Source organism: Crocodylus siamensis, chromosome 4 (assembly GCF_052110815.1).
Source record: "Crocodylus siamensis isolate JL-2025a chromosome 4, ASM5211081v1, whole genome shotgun sequence".
Lineage (NCBI taxonomy): Eukaryota > Metazoa > Chordata > Crocodylia > Crocodylidae > Crocodylus > Crocodylus siamensis.
This window is the reverse complement of record NC_143398.1, coordinates 157399604-157416494: the sequence shown is the minus strand read 5'-3', so window position 1 is coordinate 157416494 and position 16891 is coordinate 157399604. Positions and strand designations below refer to the sequence as shown.

Sequence of the window (16891 nt, the reverse complement as noted above, 5' to 3'; positions counted from 1 at the left end):
GAAGTCCTTCAGCTCTTACATCTGTCCATACCCAGGGGCTGGATCTGGCCCACAAAAGAAACCTGATCTGGCTGCAAATATCTGATTCAACATGGGGAATTAGGAGCTTGCTGCTCTGCCACATCTGTTTCCCCTTGCTGCAGCAGGGATGGGGATCAGCGCTGAGGGTAACTGCAGGCAGCTGGCTGTTCCAAGGGGCAGAGACTTGCAGCCAGTGGCAGAAGGCTGGGTCACAAAGAATGGCATACATCGGGGAAAGGTTGTTGCCCCCTGGTTTAACATGTTGTGATATGAATCAGGTGAATGACTGGAAAAAACAGGCAGACATGAAAACAGGGATCAACATTGTATATACTATAAGAATGCAAGATAGGAATGCACTACAAATTACTGAAGTACAAAGAGAACGTAAGAGAGATTTAATAATACTTTAAACTACAGAGAAGGCATAGCCTGTTAAATCCTTTTTATTTCCATGGTCACTCTTATTTATGAAGTTTTAGGATAAATATTCTGCTTCTACATACTAGTTGCATATTCCTGAAAATTACCTGTTACTTACTCTTAGAAAAATCATAATAAGCAGAATAGAATATGCATCCTATTAAAATAATAAAATATTAAAATCAATCCTTTTGATTAACAATTCAAACATGAGATTTGCGGCCAAGTATGTAGCATCTACCAGTACTCCAAATATGTTACTTCTTTTTGTTAATAGAAAAAGTATGCACTATCTATATAAAATCATTTAACTTAGTATATATTTATTCAGATTTTTATTTTTTACCTTTTATGATGTTGAAAAATGACACTTTATTTACTGGATAATAATTATTTTTACTCAGTTTATTTAAGGCTCCATTACAATGGAAATTGAAATTCAGCTGAAAATGTTCAAGACCAGCATTTTAGAACTTTTTTTTAGTTATATAAGAGAAATTTAAATGTACAGGATACATAAGAGAAAAAGATAACCAAAACATGTTTTTCTTTTAAAACTAATTGATATATTAAACAAGGAAAGCACACTATTATCTGTAACTGTGAATTGAACTGATTGTTTTTTATTCATGTCCTTTAAAGTTTTAGAAGAATCTTGTTTTTATTCATAGCCCAGAAGAGGAAAACACGCTTCCCAGCCTTTTTAGTTCTTAGTCTGTTTCTGAACTTTGAATTAAAGAGACACTAAGCTGAACTAGTAGGAAAAAAATATACAGAAAACTCCTGCTCTTGCAGAAAAGACTGATTCTTTTCAGGACTTCAACAAACTATGGTTCCTGTTTCGAGATTTGAGGTTCTTCAAAAATTTTACAGCACAAAATATAATTTAAATATTTTCTAAATGAAATTCAAGTGGTAGGCTGCCAAATATCTATTTTAATATTAAGCAAATTTAATTTTAAAAATAAAATCAATTTCATTTAAATTAAAAAGTCTGATATCTAATGTAAAATTAATGACCAATTTCTAGCTACCCTAGAATTAATTATGGATTTCTGTATAACATTATAGTATACACCTTATCTCAAATACTGGATAGCCCTCATTCTTTAAGAAACTTGGCAGTCACCTTGTAAATAAAAAGGTTTTAACAGATATTTGTACTTTGTAACTTAGGGATGCAAATCTTCTTAAAAATTATTATGATTAATAGACAAAAACAAAGGAAAAGCAGATTTTCCCAGCATATAACCTGGGGATTTTTCAGCCTCCTATTGGCTTCAGGGGGACCTGGTTTGGACTGTTTGTTTAATCATATAATTGTTGCCATCAGTCTGAGAAGCTTGGAGGCATATCTTTCCTGCTGCCACTTAAATCTTCTCTTCAATCTCTTTAACTTTGGAAGAGACAACTTTGCCATCAACCACCTCCTCAACAACTGTCTTGATTTTTCTAATTTTATTTATTTCTGGAAATAAAATGAGACAAAGTTAATTGAAACCCTTGCATATTAAAACAGTAATCAATGTTAATATTTTCTTCGCTAGCACTTTCTTTTGATATTTGAAGTACATATGAAAAGAAAAGAGGTTAAATAACTTATCGTGTATAGTTTTGTCCTTAAATTTAAGATCGGCTTTATAAAGGAAAATGTCATTTATTGTAATATGTTAGATGTTGAGTTTTGGCTTAGGGTATAAATGGATTGGAGCTTTGCTGTAGCCCTGATGGTCCAGGAAATATGTTAAGACTAAGAGGTTTTTGGTGATATCTTTTATAGAATCATAGAAAATGAGGGTTGGAAGGAATCCCCTAGTCCAACCCCCTGCTCAAAGCTAAATCATTCCAGCCAGGTCTTCAAACTTGAAAAGAAAGCATTAGTGAAGAAAATGTCCTTCCCACACAAAGGGGAAGCCCAGATGGTTGCTGCCCCTGCCCCTCATGGTGAATTGGCTGAGAGGGCTTCTTGTTGTGTGGCCCTGCCCCCTCCACCAATCAGCAGCAAGGGACAGAGCCACATGATGGACAGCCCTCACAAACAATCAGTGGTGAGGGGCGGGGCCACTGGGACTCTTTGGCCAATCAGCGGTGGCAGGGGGGAGTGCCACTATGATCAGTCTGCAAAAATGGCAGCCAGCCCCAGTGATCTCCCTGTGAAATCAGCCGGCTGCCTCCTTGAGTTAGGTAGACTTCTAAAAATAGATCATCAGCAGGAGGCATCAGTTTCACAAGTGTGCATTTGCAGAGGCAGCATTTTCAAAAAACAGTTTGGTTCAGAGGATCTTTCTTTCCTGGTCTGTACAATATGGTTTCTCTATTCTCTATTCACTGAACACCTACATTACCCTTAACTTTATCCTGAACTTTGGGTTGAGTTAGACTTCCTTCCTACTCACCATTTTGTGGCTTCAGTTCAGCACAGGCAGTTTAGGCTTAAGGAGCTTTAAATAGGAATATTTTAGTTCACTGAAGGTGTGTCTACATGAGATGCTTTAAGGTGCATTAGCCTAAATTTAAGGTGCATTAGGTCACACGTCTACATGTGCGCGCCCTTAATGTGCATTTAAAGTGGCATTTTGGGGCTAATCGCACCTAATTTTGATACAGGGTTTCCTCACGTTATGTGGGTTCTGTACGTGTGAATTTGCTCTTATGCAATGAGTCTTCTTATACCAAAAATTTGTTATATGTGAGATAGATTCACTCTTATGCTATGGGTGCAGTGGAAGCTTACAGTCAGCTGCTTTGTGCAGTGTATTGTGGGAAAGACAGACACCAAATATAGTCTCCTGTGTGGATCTGCACTCGTCGCTCCTTATCTGTGACACGTGTTTCTGTAGTTGCCATCCCCATTATGATAATGCCCTGTGCTTGTGTGTACTGTCTGCTGTTGGTAATTACCAAAAATGTCTTGTAAAAGTGGTAGAAATGGGTCTGGGGGTCAGTACAATTGAGGTCTTGGAATATATCCCTGTTTGTTACATTGTAAAATGGGTTCCGTTTATGTGAATTTGAGTTATGTGCAATTTTCCAGGAATGCATGTACAGCATAAAACAAAGAAAACCTGTACCTGCTAATATAGGTATCAAATTTAGGCGTGAATAGTTAAAGCACATTAATGCATGTGTAGATGCATTTAAAGTGCATTAACGGTCTGTGTGTGGACTGACTTGGGACTAATTTTAGTCCCAAGGCAGTCCACACACAGCATTAATGTGTTTTAATGCCTGCACATGTAGATGCCTGCCTAAACCCGCTTAATGCATGTTAAGTTAATGCTTATTACATTTAGGCATGCTGAAATGTACCTGTAGACATGCATTGAGGGTTACATATTCATTCAGCTGAACTGGCAGTTTTGCCATAAGATTTCCACTGTCCGTATCTGCTTCTGAGCAAATATTTTAAATCAGCCTAATCAATTTTATAGCATTCTAATTAGCAGCAATCAAATATAAAAAATATTAAAATAAAACTTTAGATGACATACCTTTCTCATACATTTCTTTAGATACCTCTGATTGATGACTTCTGTTAAAAATATGAATAGAATATGCCTTGTAAATATATGGTATTTATTACATTGAAGAAATTGGGTTAGAATGTTGCTGTAGCCATGATAGTTCAGGAAATGTATGACAGGCAAGAGTTTTTTTTGTGATATCTTTTATTGCATAAACTGTATAGTTGGGAGAGAGATTTGGCAAATTGAGACCATATTGCCCTTGTTCAGGTCTTAGGGAGAAGCAGACACAGCTGCAGACTGCTTTGTATCCACTATATATGAAATATGGACAGCAGAGTGACATAGCTTGCAGACCCTCTCACAAAGGCTAGGGACAGAGATTAGACATAAACTGATTTAAGTAATCAGAAACTGGTTTAAACCTGTAACAGAACATAAATTCGGTGCACATAAACCAGTTTCAAAATGGCTGAAACTGGTTTAAGATAAATATGATTGAATGTAGATCAGTCTTAACTGATTTGGGTCAAACCAGTTTATGCAATGTCTGTCCCAGACTCCTGCTAGATTTAAGTTAAACCAGAGTCCTCCAGCATCCCAGATGCTTTCCAGCCCTGGGCTGGGCTGTGCTCTCTGCTCCAGAGAACAGGCCTGGTTCCACCCCTCTGCTCCCTAGCCAAAGCTCTACTGGAGACTGCAGGCACAGCAGAGTCTGCCTGGCTCCGCCCGCTTGCCACTCCTTGCTCAAGCAGGGATCCCCCTCCCTTGCTTCCTTCCAGCTCCCACACCATGGACCCCAGCCCCATGGACCCTAGGCATGTGATAAGCTAGCTAATGCTGAGAGGTGTCTGTGTGTGTGCACCTCCAATTTCACTGGGACAGGCAGACAGGACAGTGTCTGCTTAGGTCTTTTTGGAGCTAATCAACAGGTCAGCTGGTAATGTCCCTCCATTCCTTCCTTGGAAAAAGCTGTTTAAGAAGAGCTTGAACTAATGAGAAAGGCTTTTGTTTTGTTGATGGGCTGATAAATGCTGTGTTATCAGCCCCCTGCTGGTTCCCTCGACTTTCAGGTTTGCAGACAGTATGAAGAAGCAGGGAAAGGGAAAATGAAAAGCTCAGTATCATCAACAGATGCATGCACTGCACACCCCCCTTTGCCTCAGAGTGCTAGCTCAGGGCTGGGGTCTGACAACACTCCCGCCCCTTGAGCAGTGACTGGAAACAAGCCTGGGACAGTGCAAGCAGAATTGGGGTTTACACCCCTCCCTAATCAGAGTGTCCTGTGGAAGGGAAGGGAGGGCTACTCTAGTGCCCCCCTAGCTGCTACCCTGAGCCACTGCAGGCATGTGCCTGTATTTCTTCAGTCCAGAGGGAATGTCTGTTCAGTTGCAAACTGGTTCTACCCAGGCAGGTTAGAGTAACCTGCAAGGATTGAATCAATTCAGGCTCAATTTTTGAGTGTCTGTTCCTAGCCAAAGTGCCAGTCTGTCCCCATCTTCACTGCCCATGAAGTTATGCAAAGAGTGGTTAAGGGTTCTTTTGTGCTACCAACCAGGTTGCTTTAGATACTGAATTGTCTATTGCTAGAGTTCAAAATTGGAAAGTTACCATGAATAGCCATGATATTTATAATTGGTAGTTTCACTATTATTGTTGTGGGGGGAAGGAAAGGAGAGAAAGTTATTTTCATTTCTGAAGTTTTAAAAAAATGAGAAAAGTAAAACACCTAGAAAATGTTTCTACTTTAGAACACCATACACAATCATTTAACTTGTATGACTTGAATTCAGCTTGGTGTCACCCAGACTGAGACTACCACACCACCAATGGAGTGTTTTTTTGCTTGTTTTTTCTGTTGGATGCACATATAAGTCTTCATTTGTCCTCTCTTCTCTTTCCTCTCTTCACTGTGATAGCTGTTATTATATAGAGTGTTTGCAACTTTTCCTGACTTCATATAATGGTAAACTGAAAGATAAACTGCATTTGTATTGAGTTCCTCACCCAATATCCTCTCCTTCCAGGAGGCGACGATACATGGCAATCTCCATCTCCAAACGGGTCTTTACATCTAGGAGAATATTGTATTCATTGTTCTGACGCTCCATGTCATCTCGGACCTGTAGCAGCTGTCCCCCTACATTGCCAATTGCAGCCTGTATCTGGGCTAGCAGTGAACCATAGCGTGCTTCAGTTTCAGCCAAGGTGTCTTCTAAGGCTTTTTTCTGCAGCCAGTGAAATAATAGAGAACTTTAGGAGTTGTGTTATTCAGGATGACTTATTTTGTGTTTTAATATTATATTTACATCAAAAGCCCATGAAGTTTTTCTATTTATCTACCTGATTATGTGTTAAGGAGTTTTTTATGTTAAATATTAGTTAAGCTTTACCATGCTAAGCTGGGACTGTAGTTCTATCTCCAAGCTCTGGAAGGTCCGCTTCAGGTCTGTGATCTCAGTTTTTTTGGAGTTCAGTTGTTCAGTGTTGACAGCTACTACCTGATTCAGTTCTTCTGTCTGAAATATCAAGGAGGGAAAGGAAGATGGATTTTAAACCCTGAATGATCTCCTTTCTGAGGTGCCTTCTGATGTTTATGCAGTGAGAGTTTACCTGTCTATCAAACCGGTCTTTGGCCTCCTGACGATTTTTTTGTGCCATGCTTTCATATTGCTGCCTCATGTTTTCCATAATCTTGGCAAGATCAATACTTGGAGCAGCATCCACTTCTACATTCACTGTGCCACCCAGTTGTTTTTTCAGCCTGTCAACTTCCTTAAGAAAAGGTTTAAAGAATAGAGTTGTAGACCTTCTATAGTAATTAACACCAAATAGGCAAAACATGCAGTCATGTAAATCAGAAATTAAGAAATAAATCAAAGTGCATAAAAAATGAAGTCATAAAACTAATTCATAGTTCTTAACTAGCATCTTATCTCAGTGAATCTCAGTTGCTTTACTTTATTAGTCATTTCATTTTCACACTCTAGGGTCTGTTTTGCTCACTTTGTAGCAAGGGAAAATGCAAAACAGAAGTTAGGCGATTTCCTTACATTAGGGGATCAAACCTGTCTGGCCCCACAAGCGGGATGAAGGGTATGGAGCCAGTCTGCAGGCCAGATTAGGCCTAGAGCCTGGGCCCACATGCCAAATCCAGTGCAGAGTGGCTCGGTGCAGATATCACATGCAGCGTGCACCCTGGACTTGCCTGCAGATTGCTTCAAGCAGGTGTGCTGGCTCTAGCCCTGCATGCCATGTGTATCACACACTGGCTCCATCATCTACAGGCAGCACTGTGGGCTGGATCATAGGATTTGGTGGGTCAGTTCCAGTCTGTAGGCCACATTTTTGACACTGTGGCTTTAGAGCTGTACACAGCGCATCTACATGAGACTCTGACTGCGTAGTAGCCTAATAATACTGAGCAGTAGTGCATCGCAGGATGGACAGTGCTAATATGTTACTGTGCAGTGTTATTAGGCTACTGCACAGTAGCATCTCTTAAAAAACATTTGCTAGCACTACTGTGCAGTAACTCCATTTAGGCCCTGTCCACATCAGCAGATGTCTTTACAGCAGCACAAATAGTAGCAGCACAAATTTGTTGCTACTTTGTACCCCAGCGCCCATGTGCTTTGCAGCTGAATGCATTGTCCCACTACTGTATGTGCTGTGGCTGGGGGGTAGGGATGTTGGCTACAGCACAGGGTGAGGCACCCTGGCCAGCTGTGGAGTGGCATGTGGAGATGGGAGAGCAAGCAGCCCAGGGCTTCCTGCTCCTCTGTCTTCATGCTCTGTGGAGCCCCAGTGCTGAGGCACCTATGCCCTAGCTAGCCACTCCCTGCCTGGCTGGGGCACAGTGTGCCTCAAGACAGGGGATCACCCAGTCTTGGGTGACACTGGATTGCAGTGTGGGTGACACAGGGCTGCTTCTGTCTCTGTGTGTCTCAGCATGGGGGCTCTACTGCGGAGCCGTGGAGTGGCTGGTTGGGGCACAGGGTACCTCAGCATGGAGGCTCCACAGTGTGCAGAAACAGGAGAGCAGGCAGCTCTGGGCTGTCTGATCCCCCATCTCTGCATTTGTCTCAGTGCTTGCCACTTCAGCATGGTTTGTGATGCTTTTTTCCCCAGCTTTTCTTTTTTTTGCTACTGGGAAATCCTGATAACAAATTTTGCCCTGGCACTGCAAATTAGCAGCACTGAGCACTGATTTAATGTGCAACTTGTATGGTTTGTGGCACTGCAAAGAAGTTTGCAGCATCACAAACCACACATGCCTGCATATCTGGATCCAGCCCTACTACACATCTCTTTAGTCCTTGCTTATACAAGTACTAAATAAATGCGCAGTAACCACTCCACAATAGTATCTTATGTAGACACACCCACTGTGAATCAGAGTGTGTGAGAGTCTTGGCTCCCAGTCATCTTTTATATTTAGTGGTGATGGATAAAACCAAAGATCTTCCTTAAAGGAAAATGTTTCACCTTATTTTCCCAAGCCATAAAGGGTACGTCTATACTGCTGCTTATTCCCACCTCCAAACCTACCCACTATCCCTAACCCACCGATCATTCACATTAGAAATCCCTTAGCTTATCCCCCTAGCATCAGTCCAACCTGTCTGCAAAAACTCTTCCAAGCATTGCCAAAGCTAAGCTTTGCCATAGTCAACTCCTCTTGCATCCTGGAGTGTGTTCAATACTCAATGGAGTGCCACAGGTCCTAGCACAGAAAGTATGTTCCTCTGTAAAGTTCTCATTTTGTGGGGAGCAAAATCCAGGACACAGTTACAGATGCTCTCCAGAAGCTATTAGCCACCCTGAATTGACACGTGCTACTCAAATCAGGGACTCTATGTAATGCATGGCTTATGAATATCTGTCCTGAAATAATTCAATACTAAGACTTCTTTGTTTCAGAATAGCCATGTCATTTTCTTTATTCCTAATGACATTTGTGTGTGTCGAATGTTCTGTGTATCTCAGTGAAGGGGAAAAATAGACTGTAAATGAGCTGGTCTGTTATACTTGCCTCCTCATGGTTTTTCTTGAGGAAAGCCAGTTCTTCAGTCATACCTTCGACCTGTGACTCTAAGTGTGCCTTTGTCAAGGTCAAGTCATCAATGACTTTGAGCAGTCCAGCAGTATCATTTTCTGCCCCTTGTCTGATGGCTAGCTCACTCTCATACCTGGAAAATAAAACTGATTCTGGCATCATCCCAACATAAATGTTTGACCCATTTGCAGTTACCTTTTCTTAACATTTTGGTGATAAAAGGTTTAATTTGGAATTTTAAGTTCACTAACTTTTTAAAATGCCAACATATACAAATGTTGTCTAAGTAAATATAAAAGGCATGTGTAGAGTCTTTTGTGGGAATGGCATAGATGGGATTTATGGAACGCAGTCATTAAGTCTTACTGTTCAAGTCCATTCATAAAACTCTTCTTTGTTTTCAGACTAAGCTGGCCTTCTGGGAACTTGAATGTCAAGAGCAGGGAAAGGATCTTATTAAATGCTTGTAGAACTTACTTCATTCTAAAGTCATCAGCAGCTAGCTTGGCATTGTCGATCTGTAAAATGAGCCGGGCATTTTCCAGTTGTGCGGCCCCAATCTGAAAAAGAATAGTTGCTCAGAAGATGATAGATTGGCAATTGATCCAGAGTTAAACCAAACATATATGTAAATCTTAAATAATATCTCTGTATGACATTGCAAAATATTTAATAAGTCCCAATAATCAGATTGGTCTGTTTTCCAAGGAACCTGTTATATGGCTGTCTGCTCCACTTAGCTTTATGGTGTGGAGACAACCAAACCCAGGCGAAAAGAAGAAATTCCTTAAGCAGTAGAAGGACAGAGTAGGGACTCTTGGGGCGTTTCTCCCTTTCCTCGGAACCTGTGTTTAAAACTTTGTAGGCAGCAAAGCTTGTAAGCATGGAGCCAGGAAAACCAGTCTATATAACCTTAAACTTGGAAGCACTGGAAGATTACAGTGTGATAGCAAAATCATAACTGGCCAGTACTACTGTCCAGGCAGAAGCAGTCAGAGCTGTAGAGGGGAGATGTTGCCTTTTTTGCCACTTCTATTCTGTTGAGCAGACATGTAAACACCAGTTTTTTGGTGGCAAAAATGAAGGCGACATCTCCCTCCTGCAACAGTGAGACTTTGGCTATGGCTCCTACACTGTGCACTGCTGCTGTTGTTTTGCCCTCCCACCCTGCTGGAGCTGAAGCTGCTCCAGGGAAGGTGCAGGGTGCAGGGACTAGGAGAGAAGAAATGAACAAGGAAATGAAGAACATTCCTAGTTCCATTCTGGGCTGCAATTCCTCCCTCCCCCACTCGGTAGTGCCTGGGGCTTGTGCCCCGCTCACCCATTGTTATGCTATTGGGTGGCAGAGAGTGCTGATAGAAGCAAGCAAGAGCACCAATTCTTATCTCCTTGAGGGAGGGAGTGGAGCTGTGTAGGGAGGTGAGGTCATTTTCACAAAATACCAGAGATCCTAAACATTTGGAACATCAAGAGCCACCAGTCGCTGTTTTACAGGGCTATATGCATTGCCTGGCACAAACCAGTTTTCTATGGAGTGGAATGATTTGGTTCTCTATGTTCCCTTCCTGTGAGTTTAAACATGAGAGAGCTATATATAGGTCATAGCTAGATTGGCTCTCTTAGCTGATCCAAAAGCAGGACAGATAAGCGTTGAAAGTGAGAAATTCTTACTGTATTTCCTGATCAAATGCCAGGTGGAATAATTAAGGGCCTGAGTTTTGAAAAACTCCAAGCACTTGTGCAGCAGACTGATTTGCATGGGTAAAATATCTACCCCATAATCTGGATGAGTATGCACACAAGGAATACTGCTGTGCATTCATAAAAATAGGGTATATATTTTCACACTTTCACGCAAATCTGGAAAGCAACTACACACTTCTCAGATGGCATTTTGGAAAAACTGGCTCTAGTTTTGCATCAGGTCTTTGGTATAAGTTGTGTGTGACATTATCAGAAGCTCTTTACTTTTGGCTTTTAAACCAAGAAATAAGTGTGTCAGAATAATTAGAAAGCAGGGAGACCACATTATCCTTTGACAGCACTCAATTTTATCTACAACTGGCTACGCATTTTCCATCAAGTACAGTAGAACGTCAGTTATCCAGAGTAATTACTGTCACCATCATTCTGGATAATCAGTTTTCCAGATAATCAAACACCACAGTATAAAGTGTTGAAATGCACTTTAATTACTCTACAGTACAGCAAATATTAAAAAAAAACAAACCAGGAATAAATATATAGTACTGGGCAATGTTGTAAAATCTCAAGCACAAGTAAGTAAACAATGCACAGTTGTCGTACCAACAAGTATAACCCAGCTGCTGGCTGTGTTAATACAAAACCTTCCAATTAATTGACTTTCTAACTAATTGAGTTCTGGATAATTGTTGCTGTACTGTAAATGACAGAAGCATGGCCTGATTAAGAAAAAAGAGTCCCTAAATTTAAACTTCTATATTTTTTGTTGTGGTCCAAATAGTGTAGTCCTGTCTCTTCAAGGAATACCAAGCAATATTTTGATATTTTTCCTTGTTCCTCTTTATACACTTCAGAACTGGAGTTAGTAGGAAGATAGACCAAGATTTAGGGGTTTGGACTCTGACTTGGAGGACAATGAGAAGGGTAGATGGATTGAAGGGACTTTTTGAAAATGTTTAAGAACAGAAGCCAGCACCATTTTTCATGTCATGGACTGAAACAACTCAGCCTCAGTCTGGCACGGATCAGGTGGCTGAGGCAGCGGGGCAGCCATGGTGGGGTGAGTTTTCCTTACGCCCCTGCTGGAGCCACACAACTGGGAGCTGCATCTACATTGCCGCAGCTCCTCCCAGTCCCCAGCTTCCCAGATGCAGTGCAGCTCCACAGGGGATCTGGGCAGTAGTGTAGGCACAGGTTCCCAGTCCTTGGCCCCTGTGCAGCTGCCCTGCAGTTGGAAGCTGTGCCCATGCTACAGTCTTGGGGATGGGGCAGGGTAGGGGGCATAGACACAGCTTCCAGCTCCCCAACCCTGGCACTCCTCAGCCCCAGAGTGGGCATGCACACAGGCAAATACTTGCAGCTCCATGGGCTGGTTCCAGTGTGTCCATGGGTCAGATCTGGCCCACAGGCCATACATTGCTGACAGCTGCTTAAGAAAATTCAACAGAAAAAGGAGAGGAGGAAAGAGAGAAAGAATATAAGGAAAGGAAGGGGATGGTGAAAGAGGGAAGGAGGAAACTATAAATTTTGAAAGACAAGGAATGTAATACAAAACAAAATAGAAAGAAAAATGCAAAGAATGTGAGGGCATGTATATGTGAATGATGTTTCAGTGCGTGTGGATTTCTTGCCTCTGGAGTTCTTTCCTGTCTCAAGACACTGCTAAATTCTTACTGCTACAGTTCTCTAGATCTCAGATGCAGTTGACGTTTTTTCCTTTCAACTACAGTAGATACCAAAGAGCTGGGGCTTTTGCAGGATTTCCTAGTATAGGATATCCAGTCTCTGCTCCATGAATTATTTCTTTTTTTATCTAATGATTTTTCTAATGTTAAGTGCATAAGGAGTACAGGGGGTAGGGTCCAAATCCCAGGTCTTCTTGCTCCCAGTAGAGTACCTTAATCTGACTACAGGTTCAAGCTTCTTCTCCTTCTGGCTCAATGATTCTTACATTCTTGGTTCCTCAGTGGCCCAGATTCACTTGGAGAGATGGAGGGTACCCTCTCCCAGAGTGTCCTCTCATCTAGTGATTATGGCACTTTCCTGAGTAATATGGTTTGAATGCCCTCAGGCTGAGAGGGCCTGACATGGGTCTCCCATTTCCTCAGTGAGTTCTCTGACCACTAGACAATTACTTTAGGGGTTCCTAAAGTAGTGCCTCTACATGACCATTTTAAAGTGGTAGTTCTGGGTAGTGGGCTGCATCAAAGGGGCTCCTGTCCTTCATTGAGCTCTTGAGCCACATTTTGGGCACCCTTGGATTATCAGGAAGACTGATGCTGCTGCTGCATTTTAAAATGAATGAGCCCTGTATTGTTAGGACTTGCCCTTAGAAAAGGACTCTGGGCATCGAATCCTGAGTAGACAGAGGCACCTAGCTCATAACTCTGCTTCTGGTACCTACACTTGAAAGAGTGGCAGGAGTTCATCAGACATAGGTCTATCTATTTTATGAAACAACCTTTGAAGGTGCCTGTCTCTGCTCACTAACTATATAGTGAGCCTGTATGAACTGTTTCTTTGGATCACCTTTATAAGACTAGGCACCTTATTTTTTTGTGAAGTTAAACATAACCTAAAGGCAAGTAAAATGTCTTTATAGATTTCATCCAAAGTTACTTCCCTCTACCTCTACATTGTACTACATTAAAAAAAAAAAATTTAAAGCAAGTTTTAAGCCAGAATCTGTATTTCTGATCTTTTGCTGTCATAGACCATGTTGATGAAATGTGATATTTTTAATTTTGGTAACAAGGGGCACAATATACAAAATTGTCAAATATGTTCCATTACTAAACATTTAGCAGTTCAAAAAGAATGTTACTATTTACTCAAAAGCACTATAAAAATTTTTAAATAAAATATTTGAATAACAAAAGAGGGGAAATTAGGTGACGAAATGACTGAGTTATGAAATGGAAAGGACTTTGACTGTCTATATGTCCTCAATAAATGGTTACTCCCAGGTAAAAAGATACTGTTTGTTTACATTTGTCTATGTGTGACAGAATAAGGGATTAGATTAGATTAGATTAGATTAACCATAAACATATAAAGTTAAAGCCTGGGAGTTTGATATGAACTTCACCCCGCATATGCAGTACATCAAGATAATAGAAATGGTATCTCTGATCCACTCCTTTGTAGCTTGATAAATAAAACCTGCAAGTGTAAGTTTTGTAAGTGACAGTTTGAAATAAATAAAAAAACCCAAATTTTACTATTTACTCAAAATTTCCTGCCTCTTGCAGATATAAATGGCATCCTTGTCACTTTATGTTTTTTTGAGTCATTTACTGGTACTTAGAAAGAAATTATACTTGTCACTGAGTACTTGTGGATTTTTATTATTATTATACAGGTTATAACATGCACTTTCAACACCTGAAAGGTCTACCTCTGGAGCAATGTTTATTAATATAAAGGTCTTAATGTATACTGTTTGAGTTACAGAGCACTGAGGAAATTATTTTAAAATTGTATATTCCCTTGTTCCATTTATGTGTGGCTCATTAAATGGGGCACTTTATTGGGAGGCAGAAGACATGGGTTCTGTACTAATGTGGCAGGCTCTATAGCCTTGGACAAATGATTTCATTCCTCTGTGCCTCAATTTACCTAGATGAGAAAGAAAAGATAACTTATGTGGAAAGTACTTTGAAGTCTACAGGTAGAAGGCTATATACGAAAGTTTAAAGTGTTGTTGTTAGTTTTTTTCTTAAAAGCACCTAATAGAACCTGTAACAGAAGAATCAAGTCAGTCATCTGACAGATTTTGAACTGTTAGGTTACACACATACATATATATTTTTTGTAGCAAGATAAACTATGCAAAGTTAATTGCATTACTAACCAGGCTATAAGGGGACAAAGCTAAATGGTTAATGCTCTATGAAAAGACAACCAGGGATTGAATAATATATTTTTTACAATTAACTGATTCTCTTTCTTCCCAAATAATCAAACTACCGTTACAGATACAAGGCTATGGGCAAGTATATGGTCTCTTACCTTTTTCCGGAGTTCATCAACTGTATTGTAATATGGACTGTAGTCTTGTCTTGTACTTGAGGAGCTATTTGCATACCACTCTCTGATCTGCTTTTCAAGCTGGGAGTTGGTCTTTTCTAGAGAATGCACCTTCTCCAGATAGGAAGCCAAACGGTCATTGAGATTCTGCATGGTCAGTTTCTCATTGCCAGCAAGTAAGTCATTACCAATAGCATTGAACTGAAAGGTATTGTCAGAGCCATGTCCAAAGCCTCCTCCGTATTTGGTACTGGTAGAAATGCGGGTTCCACAGCCACCTGCTCCCCCATAGACACTAGGTGCCTGATACTTTTGAATACCTATTTTCCTGTAAGATGAACTGCTTAGGCTGGGTGCAGGTGCCTGGAAAGTGGAACTTGTGCTCCTGTGAAAGCTTCGGGTAGAAAACGCCATTGGTGTTTTGCTTTGTTTTTCTTTTTTAAAAAATGAAATAGCTAAAGATCCACAATATTCAGGGCAGTTAATGTGAAGAGTGTTGTATGCTTCTTGAACCTTTATACTGTATCTCAAAAAGAAGGCATGCCAGCTGTAAACTCCACCCCTGTTGACACACAATAGAATTGTTGTCAGTATCTGAATCATGTAACTGCTGTAACTTGTTCATATGTGCTTGACAAAAACTCCTAAAATAGTGGAGGCTTCTTTGTCATTTTGGAGATACTGAATTTTTTTCATTATACCTGCTGCTATTAATTTGAACAAACCCATTAAGGAAATTATTACTTCCCACATAAAGCTTATATTTTTTAAAGGGCGTTGTGTGTACAACTTGTTTAGAATCAAGAATATATTCCTATTGACAAGACGATAGTCAGTGCCTGAAACATTGTTTAGAATAACAGCACAGGGAGAAAAAATATCTAACTAAAAATGAGTAGAAAGGAGGCTTTTGTACTTTTGTCAATTTATTTTACAACAAGCACAGAAGAATATTAATATTTGGTACCCTGCACCTTCCTTTTGCTTCCTATATACCTGAAGAAGGACTTTTTGTTGTCCTTAATTTTTGTCACCAGCCTAAGTTCTAATCCTGCTTTGGCTTTCCTAACTGATTCCCTACAAGTGCAAGCCAGGGAGGTATACTCCTTCTTGGTAGCTACCCCCTGTTTCTATAGCCTGTATACCTCTTTCTTTGCCCTTAGGCTTTCCTGGACTTTCCTGTTAAGCCAAGAGGGCTTCTTGAGCTGTCTGGAGAATTCCAGGTCTAGCTTATCCTCCTGGTGTGGCGGTTTAAAGTAGACCCGCACTACCAAGTGCCTTTCCCCCCAATCCCTTTGTATCCTGACCCATAGTACCTCAGTTTGGCCCTCCTCTGATCCCTTCTTGATTATAGAGGATGTATATTGCTTCTTAACTTAGAGAGCAACACTTTTCCCCCACTCTATCCTGTCTGTACAACCTGTAACCCTCAATGCCTACTGCCCAATCGTGAGTAGGGTCCCACCAGGTTTCAGTTAGTCCAACCAGGTCAAAGTTGTTGCTTGCAAGCAGGAGGGCAAGTTCCTCATGCTTATTTTATTCCCTGTGCTCCTGGCATTAGTGTAGAGAGATTTAAGCCCCCTGATGGGTGCCCTTGGCACTCCCCTGTCCTGATATCTGTCGGGTCCATTAGTGCTTACGGGCTGATCCAGTGCATTGCTCATGGATTGCTGATCCTAGGTTCTCATTACCCTCTGCTTTCCTGTCCCCCAACGAACCTAGTTTAAAGCCGTTCAGAGGAGATCAGCCAACCTGTAAGAGAACAGACTCTTACCTTTAGAAAAGAGATGAAGACCATCTCATCCCAGAATGCCTCTCTCATGGAAGTGTGGATTGTGGTTGTAGGAGCCAAAACCCGCATGATGGCACCAACTCCAGAGCTGCAGGTCGACTTCCCTGATGCAGGTGTCTTGATGCTGACAGCAACCACTGACCGAAAGGATGGACGAGAAGACCGACTTTCTAAGCCTAGCTCCCAGAGTCCTGTAGTCAATACTTCCTGGACTACTCCTAGCTGCATCATTCATGCCCACATGGACAAAGACCATGGGATAGTAATCAGAGGGCCAGATGAGGTCGGAATGCTCACGGTGATGTCTGAGATGCTGGCTCTGGGTAGGCAGCAAACCTCCTATGCTGTGGGATCTGGTTGACAGATATGCCCCTCTGCACTTCTCAGGAGGGAGTTGCC

General features: G+C 41.1%; 1 protein-coding gene across 1 annotated transcript; it reads right to left on the bottom strand.

Moving 5' to 3' along the window:
- Nucleotides 1-400: 400 nt before the first annotated feature.
- Nucleotides 401-15212, bottom strand: KRT20 (keratin 20). The gene is made up of 8 exons (XM_090044447.1): nt 14683-15212; nt 9445-9527; nt 8940-9100; nt 6522-6679; nt 6302-6427; nt 5916-6136; nt 3936-3976; nt 401-1912 (listed from the first exon to the last, which is right to left on the bottom strand). The coding sequence occupies exons 1-8, from the start codon at nt 15112-15114 to the stop codon at nt 1815-1817; spliced, it is 1320 nt and encodes a 439-aa protein (XP_089900573.1). The 5' UTR covers nt 15115-15212; the 3' UTR covers nt 401-1814.
- Nucleotides 15213-16891: the final 1679 nt, after the last annotated feature.